The sequence below is a fragment of the Bubalus bubalis genome, chromosome 13 (assembly GCF_019923935.1).
Source record: "Bubalus bubalis isolate 160015118507 breed Murrah chromosome 13, NDDB_SH_1, whole genome shotgun sequence".
Classification (NCBI taxonomy): Eukaryota; Metazoa; Chordata; class Mammalia; order Artiodactyla; family Bovidae; genus Bubalus; species Bubalus bubalis.
In genome coordinates this window covers 36,916,123-36,933,217 of record NC_059169.1, presented here as the reverse complement: position 1 = coordinate 36,933,217, position 17,095 = coordinate 36,916,123, and the positions used below count along the sequence as shown (strand labels likewise).

The 17,095-nt window shown below is 40.9% G+C and overlaps 1 protein-coding gene across 4 annotated transcripts in view; it reads left to right on the top strand.

Moving 5' to 3' along the window:
• The window catches only part of SLAIN1 (SLAIN motif family member 1), a 56,984-nt gene that overhangs the window by 12,945 nt on the left and 26,944 nt on the right, over positions 1 to 17,095 (top strand). For 2 of the 4 annotated variants that reach the window (XM_044927191.2, XM_044927190.2), the window contains exons 2-3: positions 2,044 to 2,183; positions 6,939 to 7,031. In XM_044927191.2, coding sequence (XP_044783126.2) covers positions 2,044 to 2,183; positions 6,939 to 7,031 — 233 coding nt within the window. The remainder of the gene's footprint in view (positions 1 to 2,043; positions 2,184 to 6,938; positions 7,032 to 17,095) is intronic. The other 2 variants (XM_025262712.3, XM_006076472.4) reach the window with 1 other exon arrangement.

Sequence of the window (17,095 nt, the reverse complement as noted above, 5' to 3'; positions counted from 1 at the left end):
TAATGAAACATTCTGGGCCTTGGCTTTTCTTTGTGGGTAAGTTTTGTTTGTCTTTGTGTTATTCTTCTAACATGTGTATTTATTTTTAAAGTGCACATGTTGTAGGAAACATAATTGGGTCTTTTGTGACCCCTTTAAACATGAGGAGAAACTTGCTCACATCCCATCAAAGTATTTCCCCTTAGTTTTTATTGCTCAGTGTGTCTAGGATGTGTGCTTAAACTGATCATTGGGCAAATGGGATTAATGGAATTGGCACAGTTGGCTCAGCTCAGCACATCCCTCTCAAGGTAGAGTCTCCAGATGGCAGTATCAGCATTACTTGGGAACTTGTTAGACGTTGAGATTCTTTGATCTCACTCCAGACCTACTGAATCGGGTTGGAGCTGCCTGCAATGATCAGGTGTTAGCAATTTGTGTTTTAACAAATCCTCAGATTTTGATACATCAAAGATTGAAAACAACTGGCCTAGACTAACGTTTAGAGAGCTTTGTGGTAATAGTTTAGGGGTCTGACAGCAAGGAAGGGTGAAAGACGAAGATCCACATAGCTTGGTAATCATCTTGCCACAGCAAGCCAAAGTGGGACTCAGGAATAAGAATTTTGAACTAACCAATATACTGTCAATGAAGGCAGGACTGTGGGCCACATTCTAAGGGAAGAATGATATATTAGGAGTACTATTAAATTGATTAAAAGAGATACTTTGAAACCTTCCTCTCTAACAGGAGTCAGCAAACCGTGTCCCATGGGCATATTGGACCTACTGCCTGGTTTAAAATCTAGCTGATCAGCTTAGATTTTTACATTTTTAAATGATTGGGAAAAATCAAAAGAATACTGTTTTGTGACATGTGAAAATTATGGGGAATTCAGCATTCCGTATCTATAAATAAAGTTTATAGGAACACAGCCATACTTGTTATTTATCATCTGTGATATTTTGGGGTTGCAGAGGCAGAATTAAGTAGTTAGGACAGAGACTGTGGCCCCAAAGCCTATATATTTACTAGCTGGTCCTTTATAGAAAAAAGCTTGCCAACTGTGAACTATAAGGGTAATTTGTTAAATAGTACATTCCGCAACCATCTGGGATAAATTACTCTAATAGGTGGTGGACCAGACTATAACATAAAAGAGTGAATAACAAAGTATGTTATTTCAGGAATACCACCGCATTAGAATCATGGTAACTTTGCTTGAAAGAGTTTTACTTTAATGAGATTTGTAATTAGAATACAGCTTTATATAGCAAGGTCAATTACTGGAGCCTGTGATTGTAATTTTCTTTCTTCCTTTTTTAGTCAACTGCTGGTTAAGCCTGAAGATAAAGCTTTTTGTATTGCCCTATCACTAGAAAATATTCTAAAATGTACCAGGAGAGAAAAATCCATGTTATGACTTGAGTGGCTCTGGGGTGGTTATCCTGCCCACTTCTGTGTAATAGTGTGGGTGCTGGAGTGAGCTCTTCCCAAAACAGATTTTTGAAAGCAGTCAGGTTTTAATTGAGATGTAAGGACCTACCAAATTTAGTATAGATCTGAGACAGGGGACATACCTGATATATTTAAGGGTTGAGAGAATCAACACATAGCTGACTTTCATTTGTTTTTAGGCTTATTTTTTAAAATGCAAATCAAATTTGCCTTGTTTGCCACATCATGTTTATATGCATTACCCCAAGGTCACAGAAAATGCTGTCATCAAAGAGATGAGATGAAAATGTTCATTTCCAGAAATACAAGTGAGCTGGTCAAATCATCATGGTGGCCCCTTTGAGGTCAGTTCAGTAACAAAAGCCCCAGATCTCTGACCTGCTGAGACAATGTTCCGTAGTTTTTTGAAGTCCTCCTTGCCACCAAGCTACAGAAGGTGTCATCTTCTACTCGGGGATGTTTGTCTGTTAAAAATAACTTTGGTATTTTGAAATAATTAAATGTTAAGTTATAGAAACTGTTAAATACATGTTGTTTTCTCAAGTAGAAGAGAGGTAATCTCTATATAGCTATATAATCCCTATAATGTAGATTTCTTTTTTTAAGGTTGTACGTTGGCTCTTCAAAGACATTCCCGTCATCAGAGAAATCCCTGAGCGCTTTGCAGTGGTGTAGACATGTCCTAGATAACCCGACTCCGGAGATGGAAGCAGCAAGGCGTTCCCTGTGCTTTAGACTGGAGCAAGGTAACCGCGACCCTCCTACCCACCTCCTCAAACTCCCATCGCTGTCCACTGGGTCTTGTTGCTGGTTTTGGAGTAGACACTGAAATACCTTAACCTGAGGGGCGGGTGTTGCATGCAATTCACTTCACATGTTTACACAAGAGGGTTTCTCAGTGTAGAATATATTTAGTTCTGTGCTTGTTTTCAGTCATGTTTTCAGCTCCTTTTAGTGTTGTAGGAATACATATTTTTCTATTTTTTTTCTGTGTTTACAAACATACCACTAAATAAAATGGATCAGTCTTACATTCTCTTTGGATGGTTATAAGATTGTGTGGCTGAATTCCAAGATAGCAAACTGGGGTTCCACTGGGATCTGGGTACAGACCTTTTGAGTTCCCTAAATGTTTACTTGGATGTGTTAACTGGAAGTCCTAACTTGTATAAACTATGAGATAGTCTTCATATTCTATGTAACATTAATTACGGAGCCCAGCATACGTTAAAAAAAAATCAGGATAGCTGTAGCAGGGAAAGAAAAAGCAAAAGGACTGAGCAGTACTCAGCTCTTGGCTATTTTGATAAAGCAGGCTAGTACTTAAGGCTGTGATTGCTGAGACTTTTGCTTGTTTCCTGTGCTCTTGGTATCTGTTTCATTATTGAGGAACACTTTATTCCATGGATCACTCATGTCCAGATCACACTGGAGCTTGAAAACGGGGTTAAGCGTTAATCTTAACCCTCCAGATGAAAGAATCAGAGTAGTTGGGAGTAGGGCCAAGAGAATCTACATTGACAAGGTCAGCAGTGCAATTCCTAAGCACGTTGAGGTTTGAGAACATGGCCTATCAAACTCTTGAAGGGTAACAAACGCTTATAAAATGTGGACATGATAAGATAGCATTTCTCGAGCTCTTAATTCAGACAGTCAGAACATTAAGTTCTTGATGTCTTGCGTTGTGTTCTAACTGTGCTTATCTGAGGCAGTGACTCCACTCACTTTTAGGTGTGAGAACAGGGATGGTTAGAGAAGTTTATTAATGAGGACACGGTGGTCCTTGGAAGCAGAGCCAGGGCCTGGGTCTCCCTGACACTGAAGGCTGGTCTTAAGTAGTATTCCATATTGCTTTACTGGCATAGTTAACAGAAAATGGGGACAGACGTCCGTTTTAAATGTGTCATGTTCAGTCATGTCCTACTGTTTGTGACCCCATGAAATGTAGCCCGCTAAGGCTCCTCTGTCCATGGGGTTCTCCAGGCAAGAATACTGGAGTGGGTTGCCGTTTTCTCCTCCAGGGGATCTTTTCAAACCAGGGATTGAACCCGAGTCTCCTGCATTGGCAGGTAGATTCTTTACCACTGAGCCACCTATGGGGAAGGCCAAATTAGAAATCAGCAAGTTTTACTAGCATTTTAACTAAAATGAAATAAGTGATGTAGTAATAGAAAGTTTGAAGAGTGGAGTAGGAACAAAGGATTTCAGTTCAGTTGCTCAGTCGTGTCCAACTCTTTGTCACCCCATAGACTGCAGCATGCCAGGCTTCCCTGTCCATCACCAACTCTTGGAGCTTACTCAAACTCATGTCCATCAAGTTGGTGATGCCATCCAACCATATCATCCTCTGTCGTCTCCTTCTCCTCCCGGCTTCAATGTTTCCCACCATCAGGGTCTTTTCCAGTGAGTCAGTTCTTTGCATCAGGTGGCCAAAGTATTGGAGTTTCAGCTTCAGCATCAGTCCTTCCAGTGAATATTCAGGACTGATTTCCTGTAGTATTGACTGGTTGGATCTCCTTGCAGTCCAAGGGACTCTCAAGAGTCTTCTTCAACACCACAGTTCAAAAGCATCAATTCTTTGGCGCTCAGCTTTCTTTATAGTCCAACTCTTATATCCATACACAATTACTGGAAAAACCATAGCTTTGACTAGATGGACCTTTGTTGGCCAAGTAATGTCTCTGCTTTTTAATATGTTGTCTAGGTTGGTCATATCTTTTCTTGCAAGGAGCAAGCGTCTTTTAATTTCATGGCTGCAGTCACCATCTGCAGTAATTTTGGAGAAGAAGAAAATAAAGTCTATCACTGTTTCCATTGTTTCCCCATCTGTTTGAGTGATCATGATCTTAGTTTTCTGAATGTTGAGCTTTAAGCCAGCTTTTTCACTCTTCTGTTTCACTTTCATCAAGAGGCTTTTTAGTTCCTCTTCACTATCTGCTATTAGGGTGGTGTCATCTGCATATCTGAGGTTATTGATATTTCTCCCAGAAATCTTGATTCCAGCTTGTGCTTCATCCAGCCCAGCATTTCGCATGATGTTCTCTGCATATGTTAAATAAGCAGAGTGACAGTATATAGCCTTGACGTACTCCTTTCCTGATTTGGAACAAGTCTGTTGTTCCATGCCCAGTTCTAACTGTTGCTTCTTGACCTGCATACCCATTTCTCAGGAGGCAGGTCAGGTGGTCTGGTATTCCCATCTCTTTAAGAATTTTCCACAGTTTGTTGTGATCTACACAGTCAAAGGCTTTGGCATAGTCAGTAAAGCAGAAGTAGATGTTTTTCTGGAACTCTCTTGCTTTTTCAATGATCCAGCGGATGTTGGCAATTTGATCTCTGGTTCCTCTGCCTTGTCTAAATCCAGCTTGAACATCTGGAAGTTCATGGTTCATATACTGTTGAAGCCTGGCTTGGAGAATTTTGAGCATTACTTTGCTACCATGTGAGATGAGTGCAGTTGTGTGGTAGTTTGAGCATTCTTTGGCATTGCCTTTCTTTGGGATTGGAATGAAAACTGACCTTTTCCAGTCCTGTAGCCACTGCTGCGTTTTCCAAATTTGCTGGCATATCGAGTGCAGCACTTTCACAGCATCATCTTTTAGGATTTGAAATAGCTCAACTGGAATTCCGTCACCTCCACTAGCTTTGTTTGTAATGATGCTTGACTTCACATTCCAGGATGTTTGGCTCTAGGTGAGTGATCATACCTTCATGATTATCTGGGTGGTGAAGATCCTTTTTGTCTAGTTCTTCTGTATATTCTTGCCACCTTTTCTTAATATCTTCTGCTTCTGTTAGGTCCATACCATTTCTGTCCTTTATTGAGCCCATCTTTGCATGAAATGTTCCCTTGGTATCTCTAATATGCTTGAAGAGATCTCTAGTCTTTCGCATTCTGGTGTTTTCCTCTGTTTCTTTGCATTGATCATTGAGGAAGGCTTTACTATCTCTCCTTGCTATTCTTTGAAATTTGCATTCAAATGGATATATCTTTCCTTTTCCCCGTTCTTTCGCTTCTCTTCTTTTCACAGCTATTTGTAAGGCCTCCTCAGACAACCATTTTGGCTTTTTGCATTTCTTTTTCTTAGGGTTAAAACTTTGGTGACAGATGCATGTGTAAGAGGATGGGCAAGACTCTGCTCTTGATTCTGGTCTCATTTCCCTGAATGGCCCTAAGCAGATCAGCAAACTCCTTGGGCTTTCCTCTTTCAAGGGTTGTATCCTTAAGTTTCCTTATTCAGACACCTCTGATTCAAGGACTTCTTTTGTGTATGTTTTCATCTATGCATTTGGCTCAGTTTCATTTGAAATTAAAATTCAGTTAGAATCCTTTAGGTTCAAGGATCAACAATATGAAAGAGATCAGACAGGAAATATTTTAGGCTTTGTGGGCCATCCAGTTCTGCCATCCCTAGAAAACAGCTGTATATACAAACATTAGTGGACAAGGTTGTGGACAGAGAATTGAGTTTCCATGGGATTTTTTTTTCATGTGTCAAGAAATACACTGTTTTTTAAATTTTTGCTTTTTACCATTTTTAATGGTTAAAAATATTCATAGTTGGTGGTACTATAAAAAGAGGCAGGAAGGATTTGGGCCCCCCAGGTCATAGGTTTGCCGACCACTGCTTTAGTTCACTTGCACACAAGGTGATTTAACACAATGTAACATATTATAGCTGAAAAATTAATCGGTGGTTATTTTTGAGATTTTAGATTTATTATCTAGTTTTTCATCTAGTTTTTTACTCTAGATATTTTATCTAGATTTTATCTAGTGCCTTATTATCTAGTTTTCGTTTCATTGGCAAGGGGCTCAGGCAGAATTGTGAGGTCAGGAGGACAAGAATTTACAGTTTTATTCATAGTGTAATTTAACTTTCATATGAAAGTATTTGAGCAGAGAACTAGCTTTTCAAATCCAAAATTAGTCTTTTACTAAATTTGTATATAAATCTAAATCCTCTTTGGCTGTGACATTAAATGCTTTTGTTCCAAAGATCCATGATCCATAATCCCATTATGAGATGAGAAATGGATTAGAATAGGTGGTCCGATGGATTAAAAACAATTTTTGGAGGTGAATATGTTATATAGACAATACGTCTATAGTTTAGTGTTAGTCCTCTGGATGTAAGAAGGAAACAGTAAGTTCCTCCACATTGTCCCGTGCCCATTTTATTACCCAGATGCAGTTTCTTAAAAGCTCTTCTAGTTTTGTTGTCTACCCTCTTTTTAAATTCCATGCTTTTATGGCTATTGCTTGAGTTATCCAATTTAGTCACTATCAGTTGGCTTTCTACTTTGAGTGGTGATGGTTTCATTTTTAACTCCCACCTCTCACCCTCCCCAGCTATTCCTTTTCTCGGCATATTCTCCCATGTAGCTTTTACCAATCTTGGGATACATCAGTACTGATTATGATAGCAAGAGTCATATCTAAGCCATGCAATATTTTACCATTGTTTCTTTTTTGTTTTATTTAACTTTGTTTTTCCTAGAGTTAGTGACCTTTGTAATTAATTTATCCTCGGACTCTCCAAATGAAACCTTCACAGTGCGGTTAGATGTGGACGCCGACCAAGGGTTTTCAGGTAGTGCCCTTGTTCTCTTCTCCAGGTAGTGCCCTTGTTCTCCCCGCAGCCTTACCTGTTCTCTGTAGGCCTGTGCGCGTCTATCATGGTGGGACTTCCTTTGCCCTCATCCTGGGAATTCCGCATTGTGTCTTCTGCATCATGTTGCTAATAGCGGAGACTTCTAGTGAAGTCTCCCAGTTTAGTGAAGTGTATTCTGCTGTTGCTTTTTGTGGGGAGCAGGAGAGGAAAGAGGATATGTGGGAGGTAAACACCGAGAATGTTGTATGTCTGAAAATGACTCTGTTGTACCTGTCTTTTACACTTTGTTCTTTGGGCTGCATTTAGATTTCTTGGTTAGAAACCATTTCCAGCCGTTGAGAAGGTAGTGTCACATTATGTTTTAGCTTGAGGATTGCTGTCGAAGTCCTATACCGTTCTCATTTTTAATCTCTCAGCTTAAAATACACTGGATATTTTAGAATCTTTTCTTCCTGGTATTTTGAAATTGCTGGTTTTTTTTTTTTTGTTTGTTTGTTTTTTTTTTGGTGCTAGACAGTGGTCTGTTCTAATCTGGAAACTTCAGCTCTGCAAAATTTCATGCATTGCTTCTTTGTAATCACCCCTCCCCTCCAGTTTTCTCTGTTCTTTCTTTCTAGCTACTCCTTTAGTCAGATGCTGAATTTCCTAGACTGGTGTTCAGATTTTATATTTTTCTCTCCTTTATTTTACTCTTGGTTTTTTTTGGGGGGACGTATTCTGCTTTCTTGAAGATTCAAAAAGTGCATCTGCTAAAGTCTTGCCACATATTTATTATGGATCTGGTTTGTGTTGAGCACCGTTTTAGGTGATGGGGATCCAGAAGTGCCCATATCATATTTGAAGTCTGTCCTCATGGAGTTTACAAGCTAGTTTACAGATAGTCTCTTGATCCTCCTGTCTTTTCGTAAGGCACCCTTATTTGTGTGAAGTATCGTAAATCTAGCAGCTTTGTGTTTCAGTTTTAACTGATGAAACCTATCTCTGATAAAGCAGGAGAGGAGCAGCTGCACGAGCCAGAAAGGGAGCCCAAGGGTTTTAATGCTTTTCCTATATACTTTGCATCAGTCATCTTGTGTCTGCTACCAGTCTCCCTGTGGGTAGGGTAGGGTAGGGTAGAATGCCGTACCCTCTGGGACCCGTACCTTCAGTTTCAGAGCTTTTCCAGGCCCTTGTTCATTTATCCTCCACTGTGGACCGTCAGAATGTTGAAACCCAACTGGGTCCATCACCTAATGTTTATCTGGTTTTTTAATTTCTAAACAAAATGATGCTTCTTGGTCTGATAATATCTCCTCTCCTATTCTCCATGTGGATTTGGACTTGGGTTAGCTGCAGTTCTAGGGTGGTATTGTAAGAGAATAGAGAAGAAATCATAATTAATCCTCCATACTGAAGAATTCTTATTGGAGTAATTTATAGCTAATTATTACAGCTAATTAACTGGCATCAGAAATTATAGTTTTAACTTAAACTTTATTTGTAAAATAGCATGCATGGTCAAATGGAGTAATGTATTTTAGAAGTTTCAAGTAATTCAGTCATAAAGTGTTTTCTTTTTGTTTAACTTCCTTTCTCTCTCTTGAACCATCAGCATCTTCACGTAACAAACATCACTGACCATCTTCTTTGAGACCAGGGTTGTATCTAAATTGCCCAAGGACAGGACTTTGTTGTGTTGATCTTACCAACTGTAGAAGGGAACCTGACATATAGACACTGTTAATGGTTGAATGAAGGGATGTGATGGACGAGGTTTTGATCTAGTAGATGTAGTGCATCAGCCCTACCTAACTCTGTAGTCAGGCATGCCACGTGTTTCCAGGGTCTTGCTTATAAATGGGGCCATCTAACAGATTTCACAGGGCTGTTAGAAAGATTTCAGGAAATGTTGAATGTGAACTTAATTTGAAAAATGGGAAGTGCTATATAAATAAATGGACACATTCCTAATATGTAGTTCTTTCTTTAGAGACTGAACCAAAAAAATACAGGGAATCCTCTTAGTTTGGCTATTTATAGACAATGAATAGTGGTTTTTTTTTTTTCTCCTTTGAGGGGTGAGACTGTTTTCTCTACTTATAAATAAAGATACTTGGTACAGCTAGGGGTCTCAAATGGAAGTTTTACAAGTATAGTTTATTCAGTAATAGAAAATTCAAGAGGACCTCTTTAGTCTATTCCTTTTCTTCTTAGATCTCAATTCCATTTCTGACATTCTTGTCTTCATTCTTGCCCACTTCCCCCACCCCTTAGAATATAAATAACAAATACCCATAGAACTTTCATGGGTAGCATTAACTTGCATGATATCCTAAACTGGAATAAGGCTAATCTAGAGTCTTTTGTTAAGTCTATGTCATGAGACTGGGATGTTAAATAACCAAGTAACGATCAAAAAGTTTATCTAAGTAATATGAAACACCCAGTAATGTGGCTCAGTTAATTTGGGGCCAGTTAATAAAAGCCTATCTGGCCTTACGATTCTTGAACGTCCATAGCTATTGAATCAGGACAGGCCGCACTTGAGCCTGGGTTTACTTTTCACCCACAGTGTCACCCTGCACATCTAGCCATCTTGGGTCATGTTTCCCTGTGACTGTCTCTCATTTCCCCTGGGAAGATGTCCTAAGCAAATGTGAAGAGTGAAGAGATACTGCTTCTTTATGGAGTTTTTCCTCTTATCTTCATATGACATCAGTTCCCATTCTTGTCTCAGTTGTTATGATGGAGTGTTTCTCTCTAAATTTAGCCAGTGAAGAAGGAAGTTGTCAGCTAACCCAGTGCTCTGAAGGTGGCCTTTTTCATTAGCAAAAGCCACACAAATTGAACTGAGACGTTAAGAACCTTATCAAGTGTCCGTCACCCGGAGCCTGTCCAGTTTCTCCTTGCGTGGCCCGAGATGCTATCTCCATCAGCTCGTGTTTCCCGTCTTGAGGTGCTCTGTCAGATTCAGAACACAAAATTAAAACTGAGTCCATACGGTTCATTTTAGGTAAGCTTTGTAAAGGGTTCCCTTTCTTGTTGGAGAAGTAATCTGGAATCACGCTAAAATGTTTCTATGGAGACAGGGTCTCTTGACATTTGCCCTTATCTCTGTGTGCTGGAAATCGAAGCTGCATCGTCACGTCCGTGTGCTTCCATCACAGCCTCGCTTTGCTTCAGGACTCAGGATAGCTCCAGCGTGTGCCTCATTATCGGGAAGGATGTTGAGCACAGGAACTAACACACTAATAGGGACTGTGTTCCCGTGAAATTAACTTTCCATCCCTTTATATCCAGCAACATGGATATGTTATTTGCCAGATATTCCCAAACAATCGCCCTTGCTTTTATTTTGCCAATTATGCATGTGTTTCTGTTTGGTTTAGTTTTGTTTTACATTTCTACCGTGATTAGAAATAAGCTTATTTATTAAAATAAGCATTAAGTTACATGACAGTACATAACATTTGTTATAATGGAGACATAATTGATATGCTATTTTGTTATCTACCCTAATGAGAAAAAATAGATTCTCCCAAAGCAGTTGTTTACTGCTTTTCACAAAGCTCTGATGATTGATTGCATTGTCTTTATGGCAGTAGAATTTTCTTTCGGTAGGTGCTCATCCTTGCTTCTTGGGGCCTCTGTGTGTTTAGTCACTCTTTTGTGTCTAACTCTTTGTGACCCCATGGACTGTAGCCCACCAGGCTCTTCTGTCCATGGGGTCTCCCAGGCAAGAATACTGGAGTGGGTTGCCATTTCCTCCTCCAGGGGATCTTCCCTGCCTCGGATCGAACCTGCATCTCTCGCATCGAAGACGGATTCTTTACCCACTGAGCCATCAGGGAAGCCCTGGAACCACTACGAAACAGTCAATTTCTGCAAGAATTTGTAGACACCTTTCCTGAGACACTAGGCCTTGATCAGAGATGATTCAGATGCTGAATCGTGAACTAAATATATGGAGCACTTGCTCAGTGCAGGCGCAGTGCTAAGGGCTGAGGGTGCAGTAGTGGGATGAGCTTTCCACCTGGCCTTTGGAGATGTGTCCTGTACAAGGAACGGCTGACACCGATAGCAGCTCGCGTTCTCTTTTTTTCCTTTCCCTTAACCACTGTCCTCAACCCTTTTGGCACCAGGGACTGGTGTCATGGAAGACAGTTTTTCGCAGACCGGGGTGGGGGCGTTTTGGGGTGATTCAAGCACATGGCATCTATTGTGCACTGGATTTCTATTATCAGCCCCGCCTCAGATCATCAGGTGTTAGATCCCAGAGGCTGGGGGCCCCTGCCTTAAAACAAGCATCATGATGTTCAGGGGCCTGAGGGGGTGTGGCTGGGAAATGCTTTCCTGGGGATGTGACATGTCAAAGCCTCAGCAAAAGTTCGGCTGGTGATAGTGGGGGAGGAGGGCAGGGAGCAGCCCAGACCACAAGAGCTGCTGTAGGAAGGCCCTGAGACCGGACGGGGCTTGTGACATAAGAGGTGCTGGCAGACCATCGTGGTGGGAGTGGAGTGCAGGGAAGTGAAGAGAGAAAATGTAAGCTGAGTGACTCAAGAGACTAGGGTCGAGGATGGTTGGGAAGCATTTGAATAGTTTAGGCAAAGGAGTGGCGTGACTTTGGACAGGAAAGCCTCAAGGTATTGTCTGAATTGGCTTACACGACTGAGCGTTTTATGAAATCTGGCGAGATTTGGAAAGTTGAAATAGCGATTTTAGAAATTCTTTGGCATGTTAAAGTTAGGCTTTAGCATTTTCTTCAGATAATTCTTTAACTTGTTCAGTCACTGAGTTGTCTGATTCTTTGTGACTCCATGCACTACAGCATACCAGGTCCCCCTGGCCCTTTAGCTTAAACTTAAAAATGTTTCCTCCTGCTTCTCTCATTAACATCCTGAATTTCTTGTGTGACCTCCTTTGAGAGGCAGAAGTTTAACATGTGGCCACACACATCATTGTGCTTAATTTACTTTGAAAATATAAGGCGTTGATAGTCTCATGTATTTATAATACATGGCGCTTTAAACTAGTGTATAATGGCAAGTGTCATGTGTTTGATTTTTGGAGCTCCTGTCACTGTGTGTTGAATACTTGTGAGTTTATTATTTTTCCACTTCTTACAGCTGTAAGATTGTAGTTCAGTGAACTGGGGTGAGTGTTTAAAAGTATAAATCATATGACATTCAGGCTTTAGTCATCTTGTGTGTGCTTGTGTGTTCATATACATGTGTAAGTATGCACATGCAGTGTGACCATGTGTGATCTTCCATTTTCATTGCATTTTTTGGATAATGAAGTGGAATCAGGAAAAGGATACTCTCGCAGTATGAGTTGCTAGTGTGTGCTGAAGTTGATGACCACAAGTGGTGGGGTGTCTCATCTTCAGGGTAACACCAGGTATGTATTCTTACAGGAAGCAGAGAGATCTGATTGAGAAGCAGAGCTCGAGGCAATGCCAGGTGTCCATGTTAGACTCAGGAAGCGGGTAGGAGGAGTATTAGAGGAACTCTGAAAGCCTACTACCTTCCTCCCCTCAGAGAGAGAGACCTCTTTGCTTTGTGTGATTGGGAATCTCAGCCCCTCTGCTGCTCTGTGTCCAGGCACCTGTGGGGAGCTTGCTTATGGAACAGTCCACCTCTTTACGTCGTGGCTGTTGTCCGTTTTCTTAGAGGCAGCTTGGGCTAATACCTATACTAGTGCAGAAGAAACTCATGCTAGTTACCTGTTCAGATTAACTTAGTCTTTATTCATAAGTAATGAACCAGCAATCAAGTCTCACTTGTGGTTTGAGAAAACTTAAGAGCATGAACAAAATAGATCAATGACTTCCTAGAAGGAAGTAACTATGGGAATTGAGAGATCAGTGTGTTCCGATTCAGGAGGGTAATACAGTTTTCAAACAAGAACAGCTTGCTCAGAAGAGCAGTGGTCAAAGTATCACTATTTTTAGCCATTTTTAACTTCTTTAAAGTACTGAAGTAAAAATGGAGAGGGCTAAGAACCAAGCCACTTCTCTGAATTAGGCAAAGGAATCTCCCCCAAAGAGAAAATTGAGAGAAGTTACAGGAGGAGAAGGGGACGACAGAGGATGAGATGGCTGGATGGCATCACTGACTCGATGGACATGAGTTTGGGTAAACTCTGGGAGTTGGTGATGGACAGGGAGGCCTGGCGTGCTGCGATTCACGGAGTCCCAAAGAGTCGGACACAACTGAGCGACTGAACTGAACTGAGGGCACTTAGAGGACAGACTCAGAATCTCTTCTCTTTAACGGTTGTAGAAACAGGAACAGATAGTTTAAAGGAAGAAAGAATCAGTAAATAACGGAAGAAATTTTCTTTGAGCTGAAAAAAGACAAGCCCTCAGCATACACTAGGATAGATGAAAAAAGACCTTGACATCCTGATTTAATTCAGATTTTCCAGGGTTAAGGAGAAAATCCTAAAAATGTGCTAAGGAAGAAATAAGTTCTCTTCAACATTAGTAGACCTTAGACATTGCTTAAGTATTTAATTTTGGGTGCAAGATGGGGAATACTATCTTTAAAGTTTTGAGGGAAAGTTCATTTCAAACTGTAATTTTGTACCCAGGCAAATAATAAGTTATGGTGACAAGTGGAAGAAGTTTTTGAATCTGTGAAGACTTAGAAAATTTTACTTTATGTACCTTATTTTCATGATGGAAAAAGTAACAGGAAAAAGATGCATCAGTTCTCAAAAACATTGGCCACTGAGATGACCTAGGAGAAGGCAAGGAATATAAGAAAACGAGTTGACTCTGCAGGCTGGCAATGTTTGGTTCTAGTGCCAAACAATTACTTCTCTTTCTGCTTTTTTTTTTTTTTTTTTTGGTCCTTTCACAATGCTCAGTTCTCCAGTTAATGATACTTACTACACGAAAACACTGAAATGCCACATTTATGTGGCTTAACAGCCAGTGGTCACCTTAAAGCAGGTTTAGCACAGAACGAATTCATAGGAAACCTTGACAAAATTGAGATAGAACCATCAAATCTGCAGACAGAGGGTTGGAGAGGGTGAGCATGCCCTAAATGTCGAAACTTCTCACTGCAGGGAGTCAGGTACAAGCAAGCTGGTGGTTTGTCTACTTAAAGTTGCACTTACATGTGAATTACATAGTTGTTCTGAATTCCAAAGCAACACTCCTGGAAAAGGGATCTGGCTGTTTTGGACTTTTATGTATATTTTAATGTTCTTCTCCATGGAGATATTTTAATAAAATCATGGAGGTGTTTAGTTTTAGGGCCGAAAAATGTTTCTGCTTTGTCAAAACTTGGCTGTTTAGGTTTACTTTCTACCACCACTCAAGTATAGTAGGTCAGAGGCCTTTTCTGCCACTGGAATGTCGGCCACATATATTGTGTCCCTTCCTGACAGAAGAGGATCCTAGCTCATGAGATACTAGACAGGCAGGATGGTCCAGAATCCATTTCTAGCACTCTTCTCTTTTGGAACTTCTGCGTGCTGTCTGTTGGCCTCCTGGGCTTGGATTCTTAGCACACTGTGTGTTCTTGGGCAGAAAGACTCTTATCGGTTATCTGGGCTTCCCAGGTGCCTCAGTGGTAAAGAATCCACCTGCAGTTCAGGAGACCTGGGTTTGATCCCTGGGTGGGGAAGATCCTGTGGAGAAGGGAAGGGCTACCCACTCTGGTATTCTTACCTGGAGAATTCCATGGATAGAGGAGCCTGGTGGGCTGACAGTCCATAGGATCACAAAGCGTCAGACAAGACTGAGCGACTAACACTTTCTTTAAAGTCTGTCCTTAGTGTTGGTTGGGGGGAACCCACTATATTGATGTGAGGTCATGTAGCTTGTTTCTTCATAGCCTCAGAATCGGTAACATCTTCCCTGTCTTATCACTGCCGTGTAGAACTTGAGAGTTGTTCTGACCAGCTGTTATGACTTGGCTCTCGTCAAAATTGAGAACAGCTGTGTGCAGTCCGCATGACACCATTGCATCACTGACAGAGCCTTAAGTCACTCTTTTCCCTTGCTCTTTGCGGGTTCCGTTATTACTTTCATGTAGGCCCTCTTCTCACATTCTGTGGCCATCTTCACTGCCCTTAAATTTGATGTAAGCCATAGCAATCAGACCTGGGGGGAAAATGACTTCTCCGCAAGGGAATTTTTAAACATGCCTTTGAAGTCTAGTTACTACTAAGTTTAGATTTATTTTTAATCTCCCCTGTTAATTGCAGATGGCAAGTCTGATGATGATGATGACTTGTGAAGCTGTAGAGGTCACTCCAGCCCTGGATAACACTGGATTTGGTCCATGTGCACTTAAAGCTGGCAGCTTATCTTCAGTTCTGACCAGTGATTAAGTAGAAACAAGTTGACAATCCACAGAATTTCTCTTACCAGCCCTCATTTCCCAGCTTGACTTGTAGACCATTGTCCTGGTTAGAGAAGACCCGAGAAGGACCCAGTAGTAGCTGCGAGAGAAGAGTGTTCAGCATGTGGTCTCGGGACTGGTGAGGGTCTGAGAAGTAGCAAAGGCCTAATGCCTGAATCGTGATCATGAACCCTTTAACCAGGAATGTTAGTTTATCTATGAAGTTCAGATTAAGAGTGATTATGAAACTGATCCTTACAGAATAAATATTAAGTAATGCTCCTTCGTGGTGAAATTTTGTAAGTCGTATTCAACAAGTATTAAACGTTTATCTGCCAACCTTTGGGTATATACACCATCTTTTAGTCCTTTCAAGGAACTAAATGTATTTGAAAGGAACTAATGTATTTAAAATCTTAATCCTAATGTTGCAGTTACTTTCTTGACCATCTCTGGGTATTATTTATATGCTTAAATGAACTCTTTCATTAGATGTTTCTTAATGGTGGCAGTCAGGTTTTTATAAATTATTTATAAACTATTACACTTGAATATAATTAGGAGTTTAAATACTGAGTATCAGCATGCTCTGGGATCATAGGTATATATATTATATTTATGTATAAAACATATACATAATTTTAAATCATTACATTTGTCATCACAGGTAGAATGAACTGAACTTGTCGGAAAAGATTCAAGTTAACCTAGTAGGTTTTTCTAGCTGTAATTGGAAGATGGAGAGACTTGGGTTTGAGGAGTAACTTCCTCTGATTAGGTAGCCTGTAAGAGTACACCAATTAAGGACCTCATCATCTGGTTCTTTAATCTTTCTGTGAATCCACTGGCACATGCATATGAGTTGAATCCTCTTTACTTTGTATTTGGGAAAGAGCACTAATGATCACCTATTTCAGAGTAGCAATAGGACCTCCTAGATCCCGTATGCTTGTTTATCAGGCCATGGAGAAATTAATGCTACTGAAGTCCACCAAGTAATAACAGTGGATCAGATAAGCCACAAGCCATGATGTTACTACTCCAGGGGCCTGGCACAGGTGGGAGCCAAGTCAGCAACGCTTACATCCTGTTAACTTAAGTCCAGAAAACCTTCACCTCTGTCTGTGCAGTCAGTTTGTAATAGTGAACCTGTGAAATGCTGTATTTGCCCATGGTTTTTAATCCCCATGTTTAAGCTTAGTCCAAACATTTGAGTACATCTGTGTGCCAAGCATTTCTACAGACTGTGGATACATAAAGCTGTAATATGATCACCTAGGAAGTTTATTCTGGAGAGGATGGTTTGTGAAAACAGAGCTCTTCCTGCCCCAGTGACTTGTGGGCTTGGATCAAAATGCTGTGGTCTGGATACAGCTTCTTGCCAATACGAGAAGAGTTAATGTCGCCCGTCCTTCAGTGATCCTGGAGCCCCCTGTAACTGGTATTAGTAAAGGGCTGTGTAGTTGAATTCCTCAGCTTGGCTTAAAACTGAGGGCTGCCTGTTTGCTAAGTTGTTTCAGTCGTGCCTGACTCTTTACAACCCTATGGACTGTAGCCTGCCAGGCTCCTCTGACTGTGGGGATTCTCCAGTCAAGAATACTGGAGTGGGTTGCCATGCCCTCCTCCAGGGGATCATCCCAAACCGGGGATTGAACCCGTGACTGTTGCATCTCCTGCACTGGCAGAGGGGTTCTTTACCACTAT